Raw genomic sequence first — 18,076 nt, forward strand, 5'->3', positions numbered from 1 at the left:
CACACACACACACACACACACACACCCTCTGTTGTTTAGTAATTACAGGAAAAACTTCTACACACTCTTACCACCTCCATTAGGAGCAGAAACAGAAAAAAAGAAAAGAAAAAACACAAAGTAGACTTCACAATGTGCATGATTTTACTGGAAAAGCTATGCAGTCATGTAAACGGAAGGGAGAGAGATAGAAGAAGGTCTGATCCCTAATGGCCTTCCCAGACACTGACAATTCAATTAAATGAACTAGTGTGTACAGTAGGTTCTCTTGTATTACTTTCATCTCTGCATTTTCTCCAGCTGCCGTAAGTCTGTACTTCCACATCACCCCTAATCGCAATAACACCAGCTCTAAGATTCCAATGTGCAGAAATACCCAAACAATAAACCTAAGCAATAATTTGAAAAGTTATTTTAAACTTAGATGCTGGCATCTTTGCTTAATGCTAGTTAACTACAGCCCGACCGATATATAATTTTGCCGATTTTATCCGCCGATATGAGCATGTCACAGATATATCGATATCGGCGAATATGCATCAGATATGCTGCCGATATGACTTTTTTTTTTACAGAACATATACACTTTCTTCCTGAGTTAATGATAAGGGCCGCCATTACGCAGATGAAATGATTCTTAATGGTGTAATTACTCAGTTTGCAGGGATGTAAGGATTCACTCAAATCACAATTCGATTCACGTTTTTTATTTTTTTTTACAAAATGAGATTTAAGACAAATTATAAATTAAATGCTTCCTTTTATTGTTGCTTGGACTTGCAAAATGCTGCACTTTTTTCTTTGAGAAATTTAAATCTAACACTAAAATTTAAACACTAATTTTAAATCTAATAATATACTAATATAGCACTTATATATCATTGCTCATTTGTTGGATTTGATTGCTTCTATTGTCCACATTGTAAGTCACTTTGGACAAAAGCGTCTGCTAAATAACAACATTTTTATATAATGTAAATGCAAATAAAAAAAAATAAATACAATTTTTAAAACAAGCCCCAAATCAAATAAATAACACAAATAAAAGAAACATCTTCATACAAACAAAACTTACTATATTTCTCTCCAACAGTCAAACTGAGTGGTGGTGGCTTGAGTCTGTTGAATGGTGATTTAAAGCTACGTTGTAACCTAGTTGGTGAGACGCAATGCTTTAAAAGTAAATAATGCCCCCGTCTTTCTCTCACAATGATCTTATCATACTTATTTGCTACATTAGTAGGGCCCTATGATTTCCACTATGCAAAAAAGCAGACAGAAGCTCGGAATACAGTCATAAAAACAGAATTTACTGTATAAATGTCAGACTTATGGACCCGTTTTGCCTCCGTAGTTCTTCCTGTGTTTCCTTTTATGGTCTTTTTCCCATTCTAGTTTAGTTTGATTACTTCGTTTCCATGCACCTGTGTTCCCCTGATTGCCCTGTCTTTATAATCCCCAGTCTGTTCAGTTTGGTTTGGTCGGGTCTACTTGTTGGATGTTGTGTGTTTTCAGTGTGCCTATTGTGGATTTACGCCAGTGATTCAAGTATTAAAGACTGTGAATGTTTCCCCATGTCTCCATCCTTAGTCAGTCTACAGGGGCTAAATAGTACACTAGAGGTCAGACAGTACAGCTCATAATTTACATCATCAGCATTCCAGACTGAACAAACTGCTTCCCTTTTCCAGACAATCTAAACATTTATAAAGCTGGAGGGCCTGCAGCTGCTAAAGGAGAAAGCTGTCCACCAGCCTTGTTTGGCATTTAAAAGGTTTGGGAGAGATTCACAGCATACTGAAAAGTGGCTTTTACCATCTCTAAAGAGGCTTTAGCAATAAAAAACTAAGTGTGAATGCAAAAGCTGAGCTGATTTTAACAAACTCCACTTGTCTAGGTGATGTTTGGCTTTGTGTTGTGTAGCAGGGGCATAACAAGGAGTATGAGCAAAGGACCACCATGTATTGTACTTCCCAAGACACACTTTAGAATTACTTATGGCAGACTGAAATTACCTTACAAAGACATAGGCAGCAAAAACTGAAATAAAGCACTGATACTCAATATTTCAGATAAGTAACAGTACGGACTTGTGCTTCTAAGAACCGGTGTGTGAAATGAGAGCTTGCCACTATTGTCACTATTTTTGTTTGGGAAGGCAGCTCTTCCCTGGCAGGCCTTAAAAGCATATGTTCAGATCATTAAGCCTAGGAACATTCATAATGCAGTATGAAGCAACTATAACACGAGGAATCGGAGGCGGGGGGTGTAATTCCCTTACTGTAAGCCTCCAGCATTGGGAATATCAGAGCATATTTCAATTCTGGGCTGTACGCCAGAGGAGACAACAATTCTTTTTCTTTAGGATAGATTTTTTTGCCCCATCTTTCACCATCATATAAGTTGTAATTCTTTCTTCCATCTCTGATTGCTTTCTCTCCCTTAAGTCTCTATCAGCCTTTCCTGATTTCCTCTCATGGTAATTCCTCATTCTTTTTCACTCTTCACAGCTCTTCACTTAAACTCATCTCTAACCGAAAGAACAGGTCTATATGCAATGTGAATCAGTCATTTTTGAATTGTTCAGCTTATTTCAGGCAAGTATTAAGAGCGCAAGTGCACTGGACTCTGACTGTTGACACCGGAGCCTCTGCTGGGGTGCTGGCAGGAGGTGACAAGCCCCGAGCGGCTGGAGGATGAGATCATCATAGTGTTTCACCTTCATCCCTAGATACTGCTAATTAGAGCATGTGGGAATGTTTGCGGTGCTGCCAGGGGTTTTAGGTACTGACGACATTTAGCAGGCCAGAGTCCCGGCATTACATGAAGGTGCAGGTTGATAATCAGCCTTGGGTTTAGCACTGGACTGTGAAAAATGCCCATGTGTGAAATGTGCAGCTGTAATCGCAGTAATTGTGCAGCTGAGGCTTAATCCAACAGTAGCTACGTGTGGCTTCGCTATGGCTGGTGGCAAAAGGAATACAATATATCAGCTGATATTTTGACGTTTTTAATCATCAGCATCAGCTGATACATTTTGGAAACAGGACTTTTATTTTGACAGCTGTGAGAATGGGAGCTTATTAAGTTTTTTCCCCCACATGGACCCTTTTCACACTCATAGTTGGGTAAACCTCTAGTAAACAGAAACTATAACAAATATTAGTATTTTTTGCATTCCCATTTGCCACGATAGCAAATATTCCTCAAACTGAATAACAGAATACACTTTTGCTTAACTTCAGAGCATTTTGTTTATCTTCCCTTATTTATCTTCAAGAATTTATTACCATATGTTAGACTTCAAATTGTTTTTCACCAGGATGACACTGACAAGCTTGGTTTGTTTTGGAAGTCACCCTGAGCTTTCAAACTGTCTGGAATCCAGTTGAAATCTCAGCTCTTCGGGATGTATTCGATCATTATTTTAAGTGATGGACTGAAGTTAAAATACTATTACATTTTATTTATTATATTTTAGTTCTAATAATATATGAAATCTAAAATGCACCTGCTCATTTGATTCAATATTTTAAACAGAACAAAGATAGGCATAGGACAAATCAACACAGTGACAATGTACAAACTCAAATAACCTCAAAGCTTCACTTTACTTCAGGAACAGGCAACATTTTTGCAGTCCCAGAGCTGCGACCTTTCACCAAGAACAATTCTCTGTAAGTCCTCATTCACCACCACAGGAAGTTAATCTCAGGTGCGTCAAGTAGGCAAATGTGTGCCTTTTTTTAAGAGGTCTGGATTCTGATGGCTCAGACGGAAGAGAACCATTAGAAACATGAGAGCACTAGGATGACTGAAAGAGGGCGATTACCTGTTCCTTTGTTCCGGTCCACAAAACAATATTTGAGCTCGTACTCGCGTAGAATTTCATGGACCTCCTGGGGAAAAAAAAGAGACAAAAAGTGAGCAAAGTAATGCTACAATGCACTGTATATATTTTTTTTTCATTAACAAATTATATTATTAACAGTTAGTTCCTCAAATTTGATTCGACTGAGTGTTGTTCCTCTTTCATGTACTGGTGAGTAAATGGAAGACCCGGAGTGAATCTAGAGCTAAAATAGTGTATAAGCTATAGATTACAATAAAAGCATAACATAATCAATACACATTTATTTAATAAAAAAAAAAAAAAACACACTATAAACTTTAATATATTTATCCACTCCATTATTGCACTATAGTCTGTAGTAAGGACTATTTTACAAGGTGTTAACTTTATAGGGAAATATTTTCTCTTGCATGCATATATATTGTATAGAGCAGATGATTTCATTTGTGTAAGGCAAAGTATGTTGGCACATTATGTAATGTCGCAAACTGGCCTCCAGACATTATTTAGAGAGAATTTGAGACATAAAATGCCTCTTCAGAAGTGTTTCTAAAATCAAATAAAGATGTTTAAAAAAAGAAAAACACAAAATATCAAATATTCAGTAATACATTCAGTGAGTGATCATCCAGATGCAGTACATTGGGCCTCCATACAAACTTGTTCTTTTATCATTATGAAAATTGATACAACGAAAACATGGCCTTGAAAATGAAGTTTTCTAACTGCAGCCACAAACAGAAACAGAGCGTCCGCTGTTATCCATCAGATACACCGTCTCATAAATCTCTTCCTCTTCCCTTTTATGCACACAGTAGGCTCTGCAGTCACATCCCGAACGTGTGTTAACAGAGATAAACCAGAGGTGCCCACACTGGTTTTGTGTTTTCTCTAGTTGGTCATAAGGAACATCCAGAAGGACACATGTGATTATGACAAAGGGACTTCTGGATTCAGCAGGGCACATGACAAACTGCAACAGCATGGAGCTGTTAATGTGTGCTGTGCTTAGTTACTGTTCACAGTGAGATGTACTTTCTTGTAATGTTAGTGGTCTGTCGAACTATGATTTTGCTGAGGACCTGAAATTGTGTATTTGGTGATGTAAAATGAATCCACATCAACTAAGCAGTTTAATATAGGCTTATGTCTTCTGAAGAGACACGACAGGTATAAATGATGAATAGATTTAATCTACACTTTTATTCACACATAAACACTGATCAATACACATCAAATATGGCAAACAGAAGCTCAAATGTACTTGCTTGATGCAAAATAAACTTCATTGGTTCTTGTGGAAGCTCAAACGTGCTTCTCAAGGACAAAGCTCATTGGTCAACTGTCAAAGATTTGTTTACATGAGCTTTCAATGGAGGGATAGAAATCTCAGTTACACTTTATTTTACTGTATGTGTACTTATAAATTAAATTATATTAATCAAATAAATGTTTAATTAATTGAAATCGTGAAATGTACACAACTTAATGGCAATTTATTACAAGTTTAACAAAAATACAAATTTTGAGACGGTATGATTTTAATTATTTTTTTCTCAAATTCAGTTTCATTCATTTTCTGGATTACCAATATATTTATTTATTCAGAAATACTGTTTTGTGTATTAAAATTTTTTGGTAAATAAATTCTGGTAACACTTTCTATGAAGGCCATGTGGATTAAGTGTATAACACTGAATTATAGCCCCATTTATACGTACTTATATATAAGTGTGTTACTATTCTATAAATATATTTTTACAGACTCATTAAGACCTATACTGTGTTATAAGAACAGTTATAATTACAATTACATTTTTTTTGTAATTATACTGTAAGGAATGCATTTTCTTCTTCAGTGTGCATGCTGCTCATAACCCATTATACACTTGTTTATAAATGATTAAATATAAAAAAATTCCAGAGACACTTGTTTGTTGTACCAATTAGTTATAAATATGTCTTTAATGACTATTGGCTAATGTTTGCATTAAAGGTGATGAATGGTAATTTTGATTAGTTGAAAGCCATCAATGATGCATTTATATAAGTTAGTATCTAGTAGTAGTATATATTGTAGAATATATAACAATATATTCACTTATTTGACAGAAACACATATTAATAATAATGACTAAAAAGCCATTATAACTTATATATTAGTATATCATAGCAATACAGGTTGCATCTTTATAAATACATTCATGGAACCACACGGCTGATTAATTAATGCTTCTAAATCAGTTTATAATGGATTATGAACAGCACTTTGAAAAAGAAAATGCATGAATTATAGGTAATTATAAAAATAATATAAATACAACTATAACAGTTCTTATTATGCTTTATAGGTCTTACTGAGTCTTTATAAACAGGTTTATAATACCTACTTAAAAATAAGCAAAAATGGAGCTATGATTCATTATAAGCATGATCTTCAGAGAAAGTGTTACCAATATTCCTTTAAAAAATGAAGTTTAATTATAATTTTTATAATGTTAATTATAATTACTACTAGTAGTACTATATTTAAATTTATTTTGACAAGTTGCTGTGAAGACCTTTTCTGTTTTAATATATGACAACAGTTTTTCTCTTAAAAAACAAAAATAAAACATAAAATGCTCATGAAGTGAGTCTCAGAGCAGTTCTAGAGATTATATTATACTTATATATTGAGGCCGCAGTGGCTGAAAACGCTGAGCGTCACATGCGCTCCAGTGTGTGCGCCATTCAGAGACTTGCAGAACATGCAGGATTCATATTTAAATAGTATTTATTGTGGTTTAACATTTACAGACACTAGTTCATGTCCCATTATGATTTAAGTGTACTGACCTTCTTTTGATTTAGCCATCCAAATTCTGTTACATTCCACACCATACAGTAAATTCCGTTTTTTATAACTGGATTCCACGATTCCGTGTTATCTGCATCCCAGAAATCACAGGGCCTTATTTAGGCATTAGGGTTAGTACTGAGTTATTACACAGTTATTGTAATTGCTAAAATAAGTACACAGAATGTATACGCGGAACAGGACTGTAAAATAAAGTGCTAATGAAATCTCTCAGGTTTCATTAAAAATATCTTCAAAGGTAAACAAATGTCTTTGGGTTTGAAATGGCATGAGGGTAAATAATGTACATTTTGACAATTATTATTATTTTTTTTTAAGGAGACAGATCCCTGAACATTGCATTTCTCTTATAACACTATACTGTCTTATATTATGTGGGAGTGGTTGTAAATTTGGTAACATTCTCTCTTCTGACTGCAGTTATCAATCTATCTCTCTTTTTTTGCTCTTTTTGAAAGTCATGAAAACCCTATCTAAGACCTAAGACTTTTTTTATTTTGCTATTTGATCAAATGGGAATGAAATACACACACACACACACACACACACACACACACACACACACACACACACATATATATATATATATACACACACACACACACACAATAAAGAATTAGAGAGAGATGTGAGTATTTGATGTAACTTAATAGTCATATCTGTCAAAATATTCCCTAACACATTCATCTGCTTCAATATGTATGAAAAAAAAAAATAAAACTGAGTAGACTGCACTGACATGCACTTTAATCTGCTATATATATACAGTCTTGTTCAAAATAATAGCAGTACAATGTGACTAACCAGAATAATCAAGGTTTTTAGTATATTTTTTATTGCTACGTGGCAAACAAGTTACCAGTAGGTTCAGTAGATTGTCAGAAAACAAACAAGACCCAGCATTCATGATATGCACGCTCTTAAGGCTGTGCAATTGGGGAATTAGTTGAAAGGGGTGTGTTCAAAAAAATAGCAGTGTCTACCTTTGACTGTACAAACTCAAAACTATTTTGTACAAACATTTTTTTTTCTGGGATTTAGCAATCCTGTGAATCACTAAACTAATATTTAGTTGTATGACCACAGTTTTTTAAAACTGCTTGACATCTGTGTGGCATGGAGTCAACCAACTTGTGGCACCTCTCAGCTGTTATTCCACTCCATGATTCTTTAACAACATTCCACAATTCATTCACATTTCTTGGTTTTGCTTCAGAAACAGCATTTTTGATATCACCCCACAAGTTCTAAATTGGATTAAGGTCTGGAGATTGGGCTGGCCACTCCATAACATTAATTTTGTTGGTTTGGAACCAAGACTTTGCCCGTTTACTAGTGTGTTTTGGGTCATTGTCTTGTTGAAACAACCATTTCAAGGGCATGTCCTCTTCAGCATAGGGCAACATGACCTCTTCAAGTATTTTAACATATGCAAACTGATCCATGATCCCTGGTATGCGATAAATAGGCCCAACACCATAGTAGGAGAAACATGCCCATATCATGATGCTTGCACCTCCATGCTTCACTGTCTTCACTGTGTACTGTGGCTTGAATTCAGAGTTTGGGGGTCGTCTCACAAACTGCCTGTGGCCCTTGGACCCAAAAAGAACAATTTTACTCTCATCAGTCCACAAAATGTTCCTCCATTTCTCTTTAGGCCAGTTGATGTGTTCTTTGGCAAATTGTAACCTCTTCTGCACATGCCTTTTTTTTAACAGAGGGACTTTGCGGGGGATTCTTGAAAATAGATTAGCTTCACACAGACGTCTTCTAACTGTCACAGTACTTACAGGTAACTCCAGACTGTCTTTGATCATCCTGGAGGTGATCATTGGCTGAGCCTTTGCCATTCTGGTTATTCTTCTATCCATTTTGATGGTTGTCTTCCGTTTTCTTCCACGTCTCTCTGGTTTTGCTCTCCATTTTAAGGCATTGGAGATCATTTTAGCTGAACAGCCTATCATTTTTTGCACCTCTTTATAGGTTTTCCCCTCTCTAATCAACTTTTTAATCAAAGTACGCTGTTCTTCTGAACAATGTCTTGAACGACCCATTTTCCTCAGCTTTCAAATGCATGTTCAACAAGTGTTGGCTTCATCCTTAAATAGGGGCCACCTGATTCACACCTGTTTCTTCACAAAATTGATGACCTCAGTGATTGAATGCCACACTGCTATTTTTTTGAACACACCCCTTTCAACTAATTCAACTAATTGCCCAATTGCACAGCCTTAAGAGCGTGCATATCATGAATGCTGGGTCTCATTTGTTTTCTGAGAATCTACTGAACCTACTGGTAACTTGTTTGCCACGTAGCAATAAAAAAATATACGAAAAACCTTGATTATTCTGGTTAGTCACATTGTACTGCTATTATTTTGAACAAGACTGTATATAAAGTACATAAAATTCCTTTTTTTTTCAATTTCACATTCTGTACAGTCATTTGCAGTACACTGTCTAATTTCCATTTCAAAGAGCAGTGCACTCCCTCCTTCTGCCTCTAATTAGAGTCAACAAGACACTTTCCATACAAGTCTGCATCACTTATGGCTTTCTCTTAGCACAGCACATTACACATGCATTGTAATGGCCCATAAATGGTCAGAAAGCCTGAGTTAGCATCTAGATACAATTAGATATGGATCACACTGTCAGGACCAGCATCTGGGACGGTTGAAGGCTAACAGAAGGGAGGTTACTTCCCCATGATTAATGTCTCTGCGCCTGTTTACCAATGAAACACAGGTCATGCTGCATGTGACTTATTCAAATGCTTTACAGACGGTCTGTGTTAACAAGGGGATTTAAAGCTAAAAGACGGAAGTTACAACTAAAGAAAGCGCAATTTATCAGAGTGAGAGAATAAATATGCTCACTTGTTAGCAATTTAGAAATCGTCTGAAAACTATTTTTTTGTCTCTGAGAAGAAACGGCCAGGATGAGATGTGTTCATAGTGTGACCTGTGACACTAATAAAAACTGGTAACTACTATATATCACTACACAACACATGATTTTCACTATATTGCTTTTTCACTTTTGTTCTGCAATGTGCAGAAAATGGAAATTATGAATTTTTAATTTTCACCTTAGTGATAATTTTTCACTAGGCTCCACACCCTTGGTTACTGTTGCTAGGTAGAACAAGCTTATCTACTAGCCTGGCTCCTGGCACTGTCAAACATGTATGGAAAACTAGCAGTTGTTACTGTGTGCAATACCCAAGGAATTATGAAAAACTATTTATTCTAGCCAGCAACACTCCGTAAACAGTATGCAATGACCTCTAAATGACTACAACTCAAGTATGATATATTCCTGAGCTCTAAGTAAACTTACATTTTAAGAATACACATTTACTCTAAATACTGAAATGTTTCAGATATATTTTTATTTAGGGGTAGTTACTGATTGCGTGGTAGGGAACAGGCATTCCAATCACTTTACATTAAAATATATACAGATGACAGATTGGGGAACGCATAATAATTTGTTTCATATTTAAATTAGTTAACTAAAATTAGACCTGTTACTTTAAACTAAATTAAAAAAAAAAAGAAAAAAAAAACTATTTATTTCAACTAGTTCAGTATTTTCCATGTTCATTTAGTTTAACTTGCTGTAATAAAATAACTAAAACTAATGTAAAATGAATAAAACACTATTTAGACATTTTTTAAAGGAGACACATTATGCCCATTTTTACAATATGTAATATAAGTCTCTGGTGTCCCCATAATGTGTCTGTGAAGTTTCAGCTCAAAATACTCAACAGTTCATTTATTATATCATTTTGAAAATGCCTATTTTGAGTGGAAGCAGAAACACGCTGTTTTTCAGGCCTGTGTCTTTAAATGCAAATGAGCTGCTGCTCTCCGTCTCCTCTTCCAGAATAGAGCTGTGCCATTACAGCAGGACAGTTAGTATGTTTTGTTCAGACTTTAGCATTAGATGGCATTAGAGACGTTACACTATTGCCGCATCTTTAAATGAAAAAAATGACGGCGTTGTGGGTATAAACAGACTGTATAAAAACATGGACATAGTGTCCCTGACATCACCCATATTCCGAAGACCATTTTTGAAAGCCTAAAAAGAGGGAGGAGCTGGCCGTCACCATCTAGGCAGCGCGTCACCGCACGTCACTCTCGGATAATCAGAAAAATTGGAAAAAAGGTGGGAGGTAGTTGCCGAAACCACGCCCACCTAGCTTGACAGTGGTGACAGCAGTGGCAATCCATCTGTCACTCAAGTGGCCACTCAATTAATTATGCAGAACTTTAAGGCTTAATATAATTTAAACGGATGAGTTATATAACTAAACCCCTGGTCAGAGCCTGACTCCACCCACTGGCAATATTTGAAAAATGCTGAAAAGTGGGCAGAGCACAGTGGAGATAGAGGGGATGAACCGAGGGCGAGGCTGATAGGGTGGGGCGTGAACCTGAGATCAGCAGTGACGGATTAATTGACAGCTGCTGTCAGAGGCACTAAAATTTAGAGTACCTACATAGGCTACACAAAATAATCTAAATAATTATATAAATGCTATGCTAAATAGATGCTATAATAGTCTATCCTGGTCATTTTCAATATTCGCAATACCAACTCCTGACTCACTACAGTAATTTTGACGGAACAAGATGGTTTTATACTGTCAAGGGCGTGGGAGCTCATACCAATGGGTGTGGTGAGCTGGAAACTGCTTACATCACCTGCCACCGCAAACATCCAATAGGAAAAATCAACTGCAGTAGCAACCGTTCAACCTGAAGAGGGCAGCACTCAGACGTTTTTACACCATATATTGTAGAATTAAAACACTTTATACTCAAATGTCTAAAGAGTTACTCGAATCAATGAACAGCACTAATAAACCCCCATTCTTACAGATCATTAACTAAAAAAAAGTTGGTTTAGGGTTTAGTTACTCTTTAACCAGATCCTATGTGTGAGCAACCAAGGGGGACACAATCACAATTATCACCTTGCCGGACTTTGGCCTCCCCAGTTTCTCCCTGACGATCAGTAACAGTTGATAAATGAAACTTTTCCCAAAACCTGTCAGGACTCGGGAGTGGGGCCACAACTTCACCTCCATTCAAAATGTGAAACAAACACTCTTCTTGTTCGGGCTTCAGTAGGCAAGTGCAAGGAATATTAGATGCACCGTGGACCTGATTATAGCCCTTAAAACCTGGAAAAGTCAGATTTTCATGATATGTAACGTAACCTTTAAAGATTTAATATGACAAAAACAACAAAAGTACTTTAACACAACAAAAAACTAACTTAAATTAACATAAAATGTAAAAAGTATATATATATATATATATATATATATATATATATATATATATATATATATATATATATATATATATATATATATATATATACGTATATATAATTCCTGTTTTTGAATTATTTTCTGAACCATGTTTGTTGACCAAAAAGTTATATAATAGATTATTACTATAACAGATCATAAATACAATATAATGACACTTTTGCTCATATCGCCCACCCCATCTGAAAGTGTGAATGTTGTGATGTGTATTCAGAGAGGACACACACTTCCATACTCCACTGCTGAACATCTGCTATTTACACCCAAACCAACAGCAAACCTGTGGATAAACAGACAGAGCTCCACAAGAGGGGATGAGATCACCCCCTCATGATCATGTTGTCACCTGACAAAGAACCAATCGGAAGTGTTCATTTCTAACATTTCTACTGCCCAAACCTTTGATTGACCTACTCCTAAATTATTCAGTATAAGGAGCAGAGTGATTGTGTCTGTATGAATGGGGAACACAGACTGAGCTGCTTTGCCTGACATGTGTTCTCAGTGATAAGCCGCTACTCTGTGACCTGATCACAGCTGCTGTGTGCACCTGACACTCTTCTCCAAACTGTTACTCACTGTCGTGCGGTCTAAGGTTATAGGTGCCCGTAATACAAAATGCAGTACAGGCTATCTGAAATAATGTCAATAACAATTAACATATTAACAGAATCAATTAAAACATATGCTACTGCATGAGATACTCACCACGCAATTTTATATGAAAGTGCATGTTTTGTGCATTGTAGAAGTGCAAACGTCCAGTGCAGGCAGTGTCATCTGCTCAGCAGATTCTGACAATTAGATATTAACTACATTCATCTCCTGGAGCTGGGAAATATTACACTTCCCTCAAGGACCCAGGTGTCTGACATGTTTACTGACATTAATAATGTGGAGGAAAACTGCAGGAAATGCCATGGGCAGCAGCAGCCTCAGCTCGTTGAATATGAAAATCTCCCACTCAAGAGTTGAGCTCACCGTTGTGCTGTTCTCCGTGCCTGAACGCCCTCAGCCGGATCTCAGTCCGTCTGTCTGTCTCTATGAGCAAACATCCTCCAGACAACATCCAACCACAACCGGCCAATGAATAAGAGCCGCCGCGCGGAGAAAACATTACGCCAACAAGCCGTGCTTTTAATTGAATAGAATTAGAGTTGTAATAAGCAATGATTAACAAAGTATAACAAAACAGAAAACACAACTCAAACAAAATAAACCCTATGTAAGGTTTATTAAAACGAAACTCGTTGCGTTTTTGTAGTAGCTAACATAATTGATTTCGAAAAATGTTTATCACCAGTTCCACGGAACATAAGCTGAATACTGGTTAATGGTATTGGAGTCGCATTTATGAGGTTGTCGGGGCACTAAAGACGGAAAGCTTGATAAACGCTGAACTCGACAGACTTGCTCCGGTGAGCGGCTCGTTTTCGGCGGAACTCTGCTGCACAGAGGGGTTCATCCAAATATGCCGTCGGGCTGTTATTTTAGCCTACTACATATTTTCCGATTAGCCTATTTGTTTTCGTATCATTTCAGCGGTGTTTTACAATAGAAATGTGGCACTGTTTACGTTTTGAGTCGCGCGGAAACAGTTGTACTGACAGGTTTTCCCGATGATGAACGTAAAAGATGCAACACTATTAATTCATCTTTTTCAACGTCACTTAGATTGAACTGTTTACGTTTACTTACGTATAACGTTACCCATTATCAGTCTTTCAAAGTAATAATTGCTTTTATTTAACTTTTTGTAACTGATATCTGTTTGCCATTTTATTTATTTATTTTGGCTGAAAGATATTCATCGTTGCGGTGGTGCGCTTAAATTTCTGTTTGCTGAATGCAAACTTGTAGAATAAAACTCGTTTATGTAGGCTATCTTAACTAACAAACACTCCTAAAATGATTGTTTGTTTTTGTAAAGCTACTGAAAAGCACTTTTGTCCCATGAACTAGTGAGCAGTGTAACTTTCACCTGTCAGGCCGATGTATGTAAATCTCTCTACCTGGTTGGTTGTATCCTGTGGCAGGTTCTTTATAAGGATCTTCCTCCTGTTGCTCAGCTCTCTGCGAGTTTTCTCCAGCCGTTTCTCGATTTCCTCGGGATCAAGTTCCGGTAGATCTCTGAGGATGGTGGTCCCCTCGGATGCTGCGTCCTCGTCCTGTCGGCTCGCGGGGCTGTCGGACTCCGGGTGAGGTGAATTGTCACGCTTTATCTCGTGCACGCTCGGCGGCTGGATGGATGAAGCGGCCGCCATCTTGGAGCGCTCGGTGGAAAGTGAGTCGCGGAGCGGATCGGTGGGCGTCTGTGCTTCGAATACAAACCCATCGATGGCACTCTTGAAAGTAAGTGTGGATGAGCCCCAGCACAGTACAGCTGGCGACCTCCAGCGATGGAAAACTAAACACATTCTGACTAATACTTTATTTCCTCCTTCTTAACAGGACGATATCATATAAAATAATAAAATAATAATAACAATCAGTGTCATATAAATTATTACGTAAGAAAAAAAAACTGTTCTATAACAGTCTGTGGTTATGTAGTTCTAAGAAGATCTTTTGTAATTACAAATATTTATTAAAACATTAAGCAACATTTACGTATATCTAGTATGTATTTATGCAAATAATTTAAAAGGACAGGCAAGTGCTGTTATGAAATGTCTGGAAAATTATTTTGCAAAAAAAAAAAGGGTCTATTGTAAATAATAGAATAACAATGTTGGCGCTGTCACAAATACCTTTTTTTTTTTTTTAGGCAAAATCCAGCTTCTTCCATTGAAGTCCAAATTACTGGGATTTTCGTAACTGGTTTAAGTTGGTAAATCAATTCACCGCACTGGCAAATTGATAGATCGCTACACAACTATTTTTTACCCACCAAGTTTCACTAAGGCACTTTAAAGCACAGCTCACACAAGTCACTTTAAAAAAACTGCTTTCTTTAGGTCAGCTCTGTGAATGCATTTTATGAGCGAAATCCGAAATTAAAAAACTTTTTAATCCACACAAAAAAACTTGATTTGAGTGGAATAATGTTAATATGTCTGGATTTCACCTGCAAGATTTCATCAAGCAATGTGACGGCAATTCTTATTCTGATATTTTATATATTTTTGTTAAAGTTCCAAAATAAAGGGAATTATGGATTTCCAAATCAGCGTTCCAATTTTTTCCTTGTATTCGTATACACTGCTTGTGTTTTTGTGATCCAGACAGGCTGACAACTCTTTAGCCTACAGTAGTTTCGATTTTTCAGTGACTCTTTCTGTTGTTACCAATGGGTGGCGTAAAAGTCACTGTTTATTGAATCATTCACTTAACCGATTTGCTGATTAGCTAACTTAACACCACTGCTGTATGTTGCTCAGAGAAGCGCAACATTTTTCCAGCTTTGACTGCATTCGCAACTATTTTCGTTAATGGAGCAAACATTGTAACTGCCAGTAATGTATCTAAAAAATTCTGCTTTACCTTTTAAACTAATTGTTTAATAAGTGACTGCATGAAAGCTTAAACTGTATGGACAAGCTGACATTTTTAGCTCAGAAATCATTTAGTCTGTATATTTGAAGAGATGTGTATGGCAGAAACATCTGATAGCATGCCTGACAGATCTTTTGACTCATTATACACTGGCTCTGGTGTGGAATGAATGACTTGTGCGTCTCTTGTGGGTGTGCTAAATGCCATCTCCTGGCAGACTCCATCACAGGAGTCCTTAGAATAGCCCTGAATGAACGCTTGCAGTTTCAGCAGCTACACATCCCACGTCAACAATATTTACAGAAGATCGCACTTGACTGGTAAAAATGGGGATTGCACTTTTTTTCTGTTTTTCCCCCCGACAAGACAATAATTGTAACAATCACATGAATAATAATAGTAATAACAACAACAATCATCATCATCAATGTAGTGTAAGATTTTATATATATATATAGGCTATATATAAAATATAGCAACGTCACATAGCCTATATCATATGCGTTAACTTGAATTACCGGAACATGAACTAAAGCAGTGATTCAGCGCGTGTGAGTGGGAGGGAGAGAAAAGACCAGAATATTTCAATGGCTCACAAAAATAGCGCGTGGGCGCTCGAGCGAGTACTGGAGCGGACAGAGCGCGCAGCTGGGACGCGCGTGTGTTTATGTAAAGGGGTGATGGGAACCTTGAACTCCTCACCGCAAACAGCACTCAGTGCGTGGGCGGAGATCCGACTCATCATGTGTGTGTGTGTGTGTGTGTGTTGTCCAAAGCATCGTGAATCCACTGACAATTTATTCATTTATGCGTGACTGTCTTATTTCGCATCTGATGCGTAATTACTCAGAGGTAAACGCTGTAAACCTGGAACAGAAGAAGGAGAACAATAAACAATAAAACTGAACTATTTTCAAATTTCACAGGATACGTTTGCCTTGCGGTAATGACAGAATAACAGACATTGAGAAGATGTTAACTTGTGCAACTGGTTTTCTCTAAAGCTTCGACTAGCGATGTCCGATTCGTAAACGAATGATTCTTTCAAATCGAATGATGTTCAATGAGTTAAACTGGTTCATTAAACGAGTCTAAATGAATCGCACAATCGCCGAGAACCAGTGATGAATTATGAGAATTTCACTGATTTGAGTTCGTTTTAATAAATTGTGTTTTTACTATAACATGTCTTTTTTTTCAGCCGAAAAGTAAAAATATTGTTGAATATAAGTTTTAGATGATTTTGTTTTGCAGTGCAAATCATGGGAGAAAGAAACTGAACACATTACACGAAATTACAATAAACACCGTTATGAAATTACCAAAATGAAACGGATAAAGTATAAAATATGCTTAAATGACACACTGGAACATTTTTAAAGCATATCATATACCGTGGCGTTTTTTGGCAGGACGCTAGATGAATCATTTTTTCAACCGGTTCGTTAAAACAAACTGTTGAAAAGAACCGATTCGTAAAAATAATGCTGTCTCTTCCATGGCCCCAATTTAACAGAAGTGCTCTACTTTACTGTGTTCACACACCTCGTGTTCAGGTTAAAATTATCCACCAAGGATCAGCGGTGCCCTTACACCTTAATGACCTTAAAATCCCAGGCAGCGGCCGCGCGCGATGAATGCCCCACACGTCACATGAACTTATTTGCCCGTCATGCGTATGTGACCGAGACAAAAACTGTACATATAGGTCAGGAATGGGTTGATGATGTCATAATGGAGTATGCTTATATTTCAATCCCCATAGATCCCAGTGCTTTTTTTCCCCATTTAGACTGACAACTTAAGCATTCTATATTAAAAAAATGAAAGGGAGTCACATCAACCTGAAAGATTTGACATCTTATTTGCGCGTTATAATGGATATAGCTACTTAAAGAAATACACGATAGAGAAATAATGGCGTGAGAGAAAGATGTAATGTTGTTAACTAAATATTGACTACTTAGAAGACAGATGTCACACGGGGAAGGTAACATATGGGATATTTTTCAGTAACTATAAAGGTCAAAAGTCAAGTTCACGCATTCAGTTTGTTTGAAACGAGCTCAAAACATTTTCATTTAGCTGAACCACCTTCAATAGGCAAATTTCCCCTTATACACCATATAATGGGCAAAAATGTAAAGGCTTATTTGACCAAAATAAGAATGATAGCTGCACACAGACTGAATTTTAAGCACATAAAACATAATTCATAGATGTGATTCAGCAGTCTCTAAGGTATAAAACTGTATAAAACTGTCACTGTAACGGATTGAGGCTAAAATTTCACAAGGACATGTCTGGACAGAACTAATGTACCAGACTTCTGTATCATATTGTGTGAAAAGATGTTTTGCTCATGTGATTCATGATTTTGGGAATGACTTCTTATCACAGATAAATGAAAACCATAATCAAACTATTCATTAGCTTTCCCCCCCCCCAGCCAAATTTCAATGCAATTTAAAAACGTGCAGAAAAACTCAATAAAACACTTCTGACGAGGATA

At 36.8% G+C, this 18,076-nt stretch overlaps 1 protein-coding gene across 1 annotated transcript in view; it reads right to left on the minus strand.

Annotated features, from left to right (window-relative positions):
* The window catches only part of LOC128015622 (ribonucleoprotein PTB-binding 2), a 53,251-nt gene extending 38,850 nt beyond the window's left edge, over positions 1 to 14,401 (minus strand). The window contains exons 1-2 of the mRNA XM_052599633.1: positions 14,082 to 14,401; positions 3,833 to 3,899 (exon numbers count right to left, since the gene is read on the minus strand). Coding sequence (XP_052455593.1) covers positions 3,833 to 3,899; positions 14,082 to 14,333 — 319 coding nt within the window. The 5' untranslated portion in view covers positions 14,334 to 14,401. The remainder of the gene's footprint in view (positions 1 to 3,832; positions 3,900 to 14,081) is intronic.
* Positions 14,402 to 18,076: the final 3,675 nt, after the last annotated feature.

The sequence above is a fragment of the Carassius gibelio genome, chromosome A6 (assembly GCF_023724105.1).
Source record: "Carassius gibelio isolate Cgi1373 ecotype wild population from Czech Republic chromosome A6, carGib1.2-hapl.c, whole genome shotgun sequence".
Lineage (NCBI taxonomy): Eukaryota > Metazoa > Chordata > Actinopteri > Cypriniformes > Cyprinidae > Carassius > Carassius gibelio.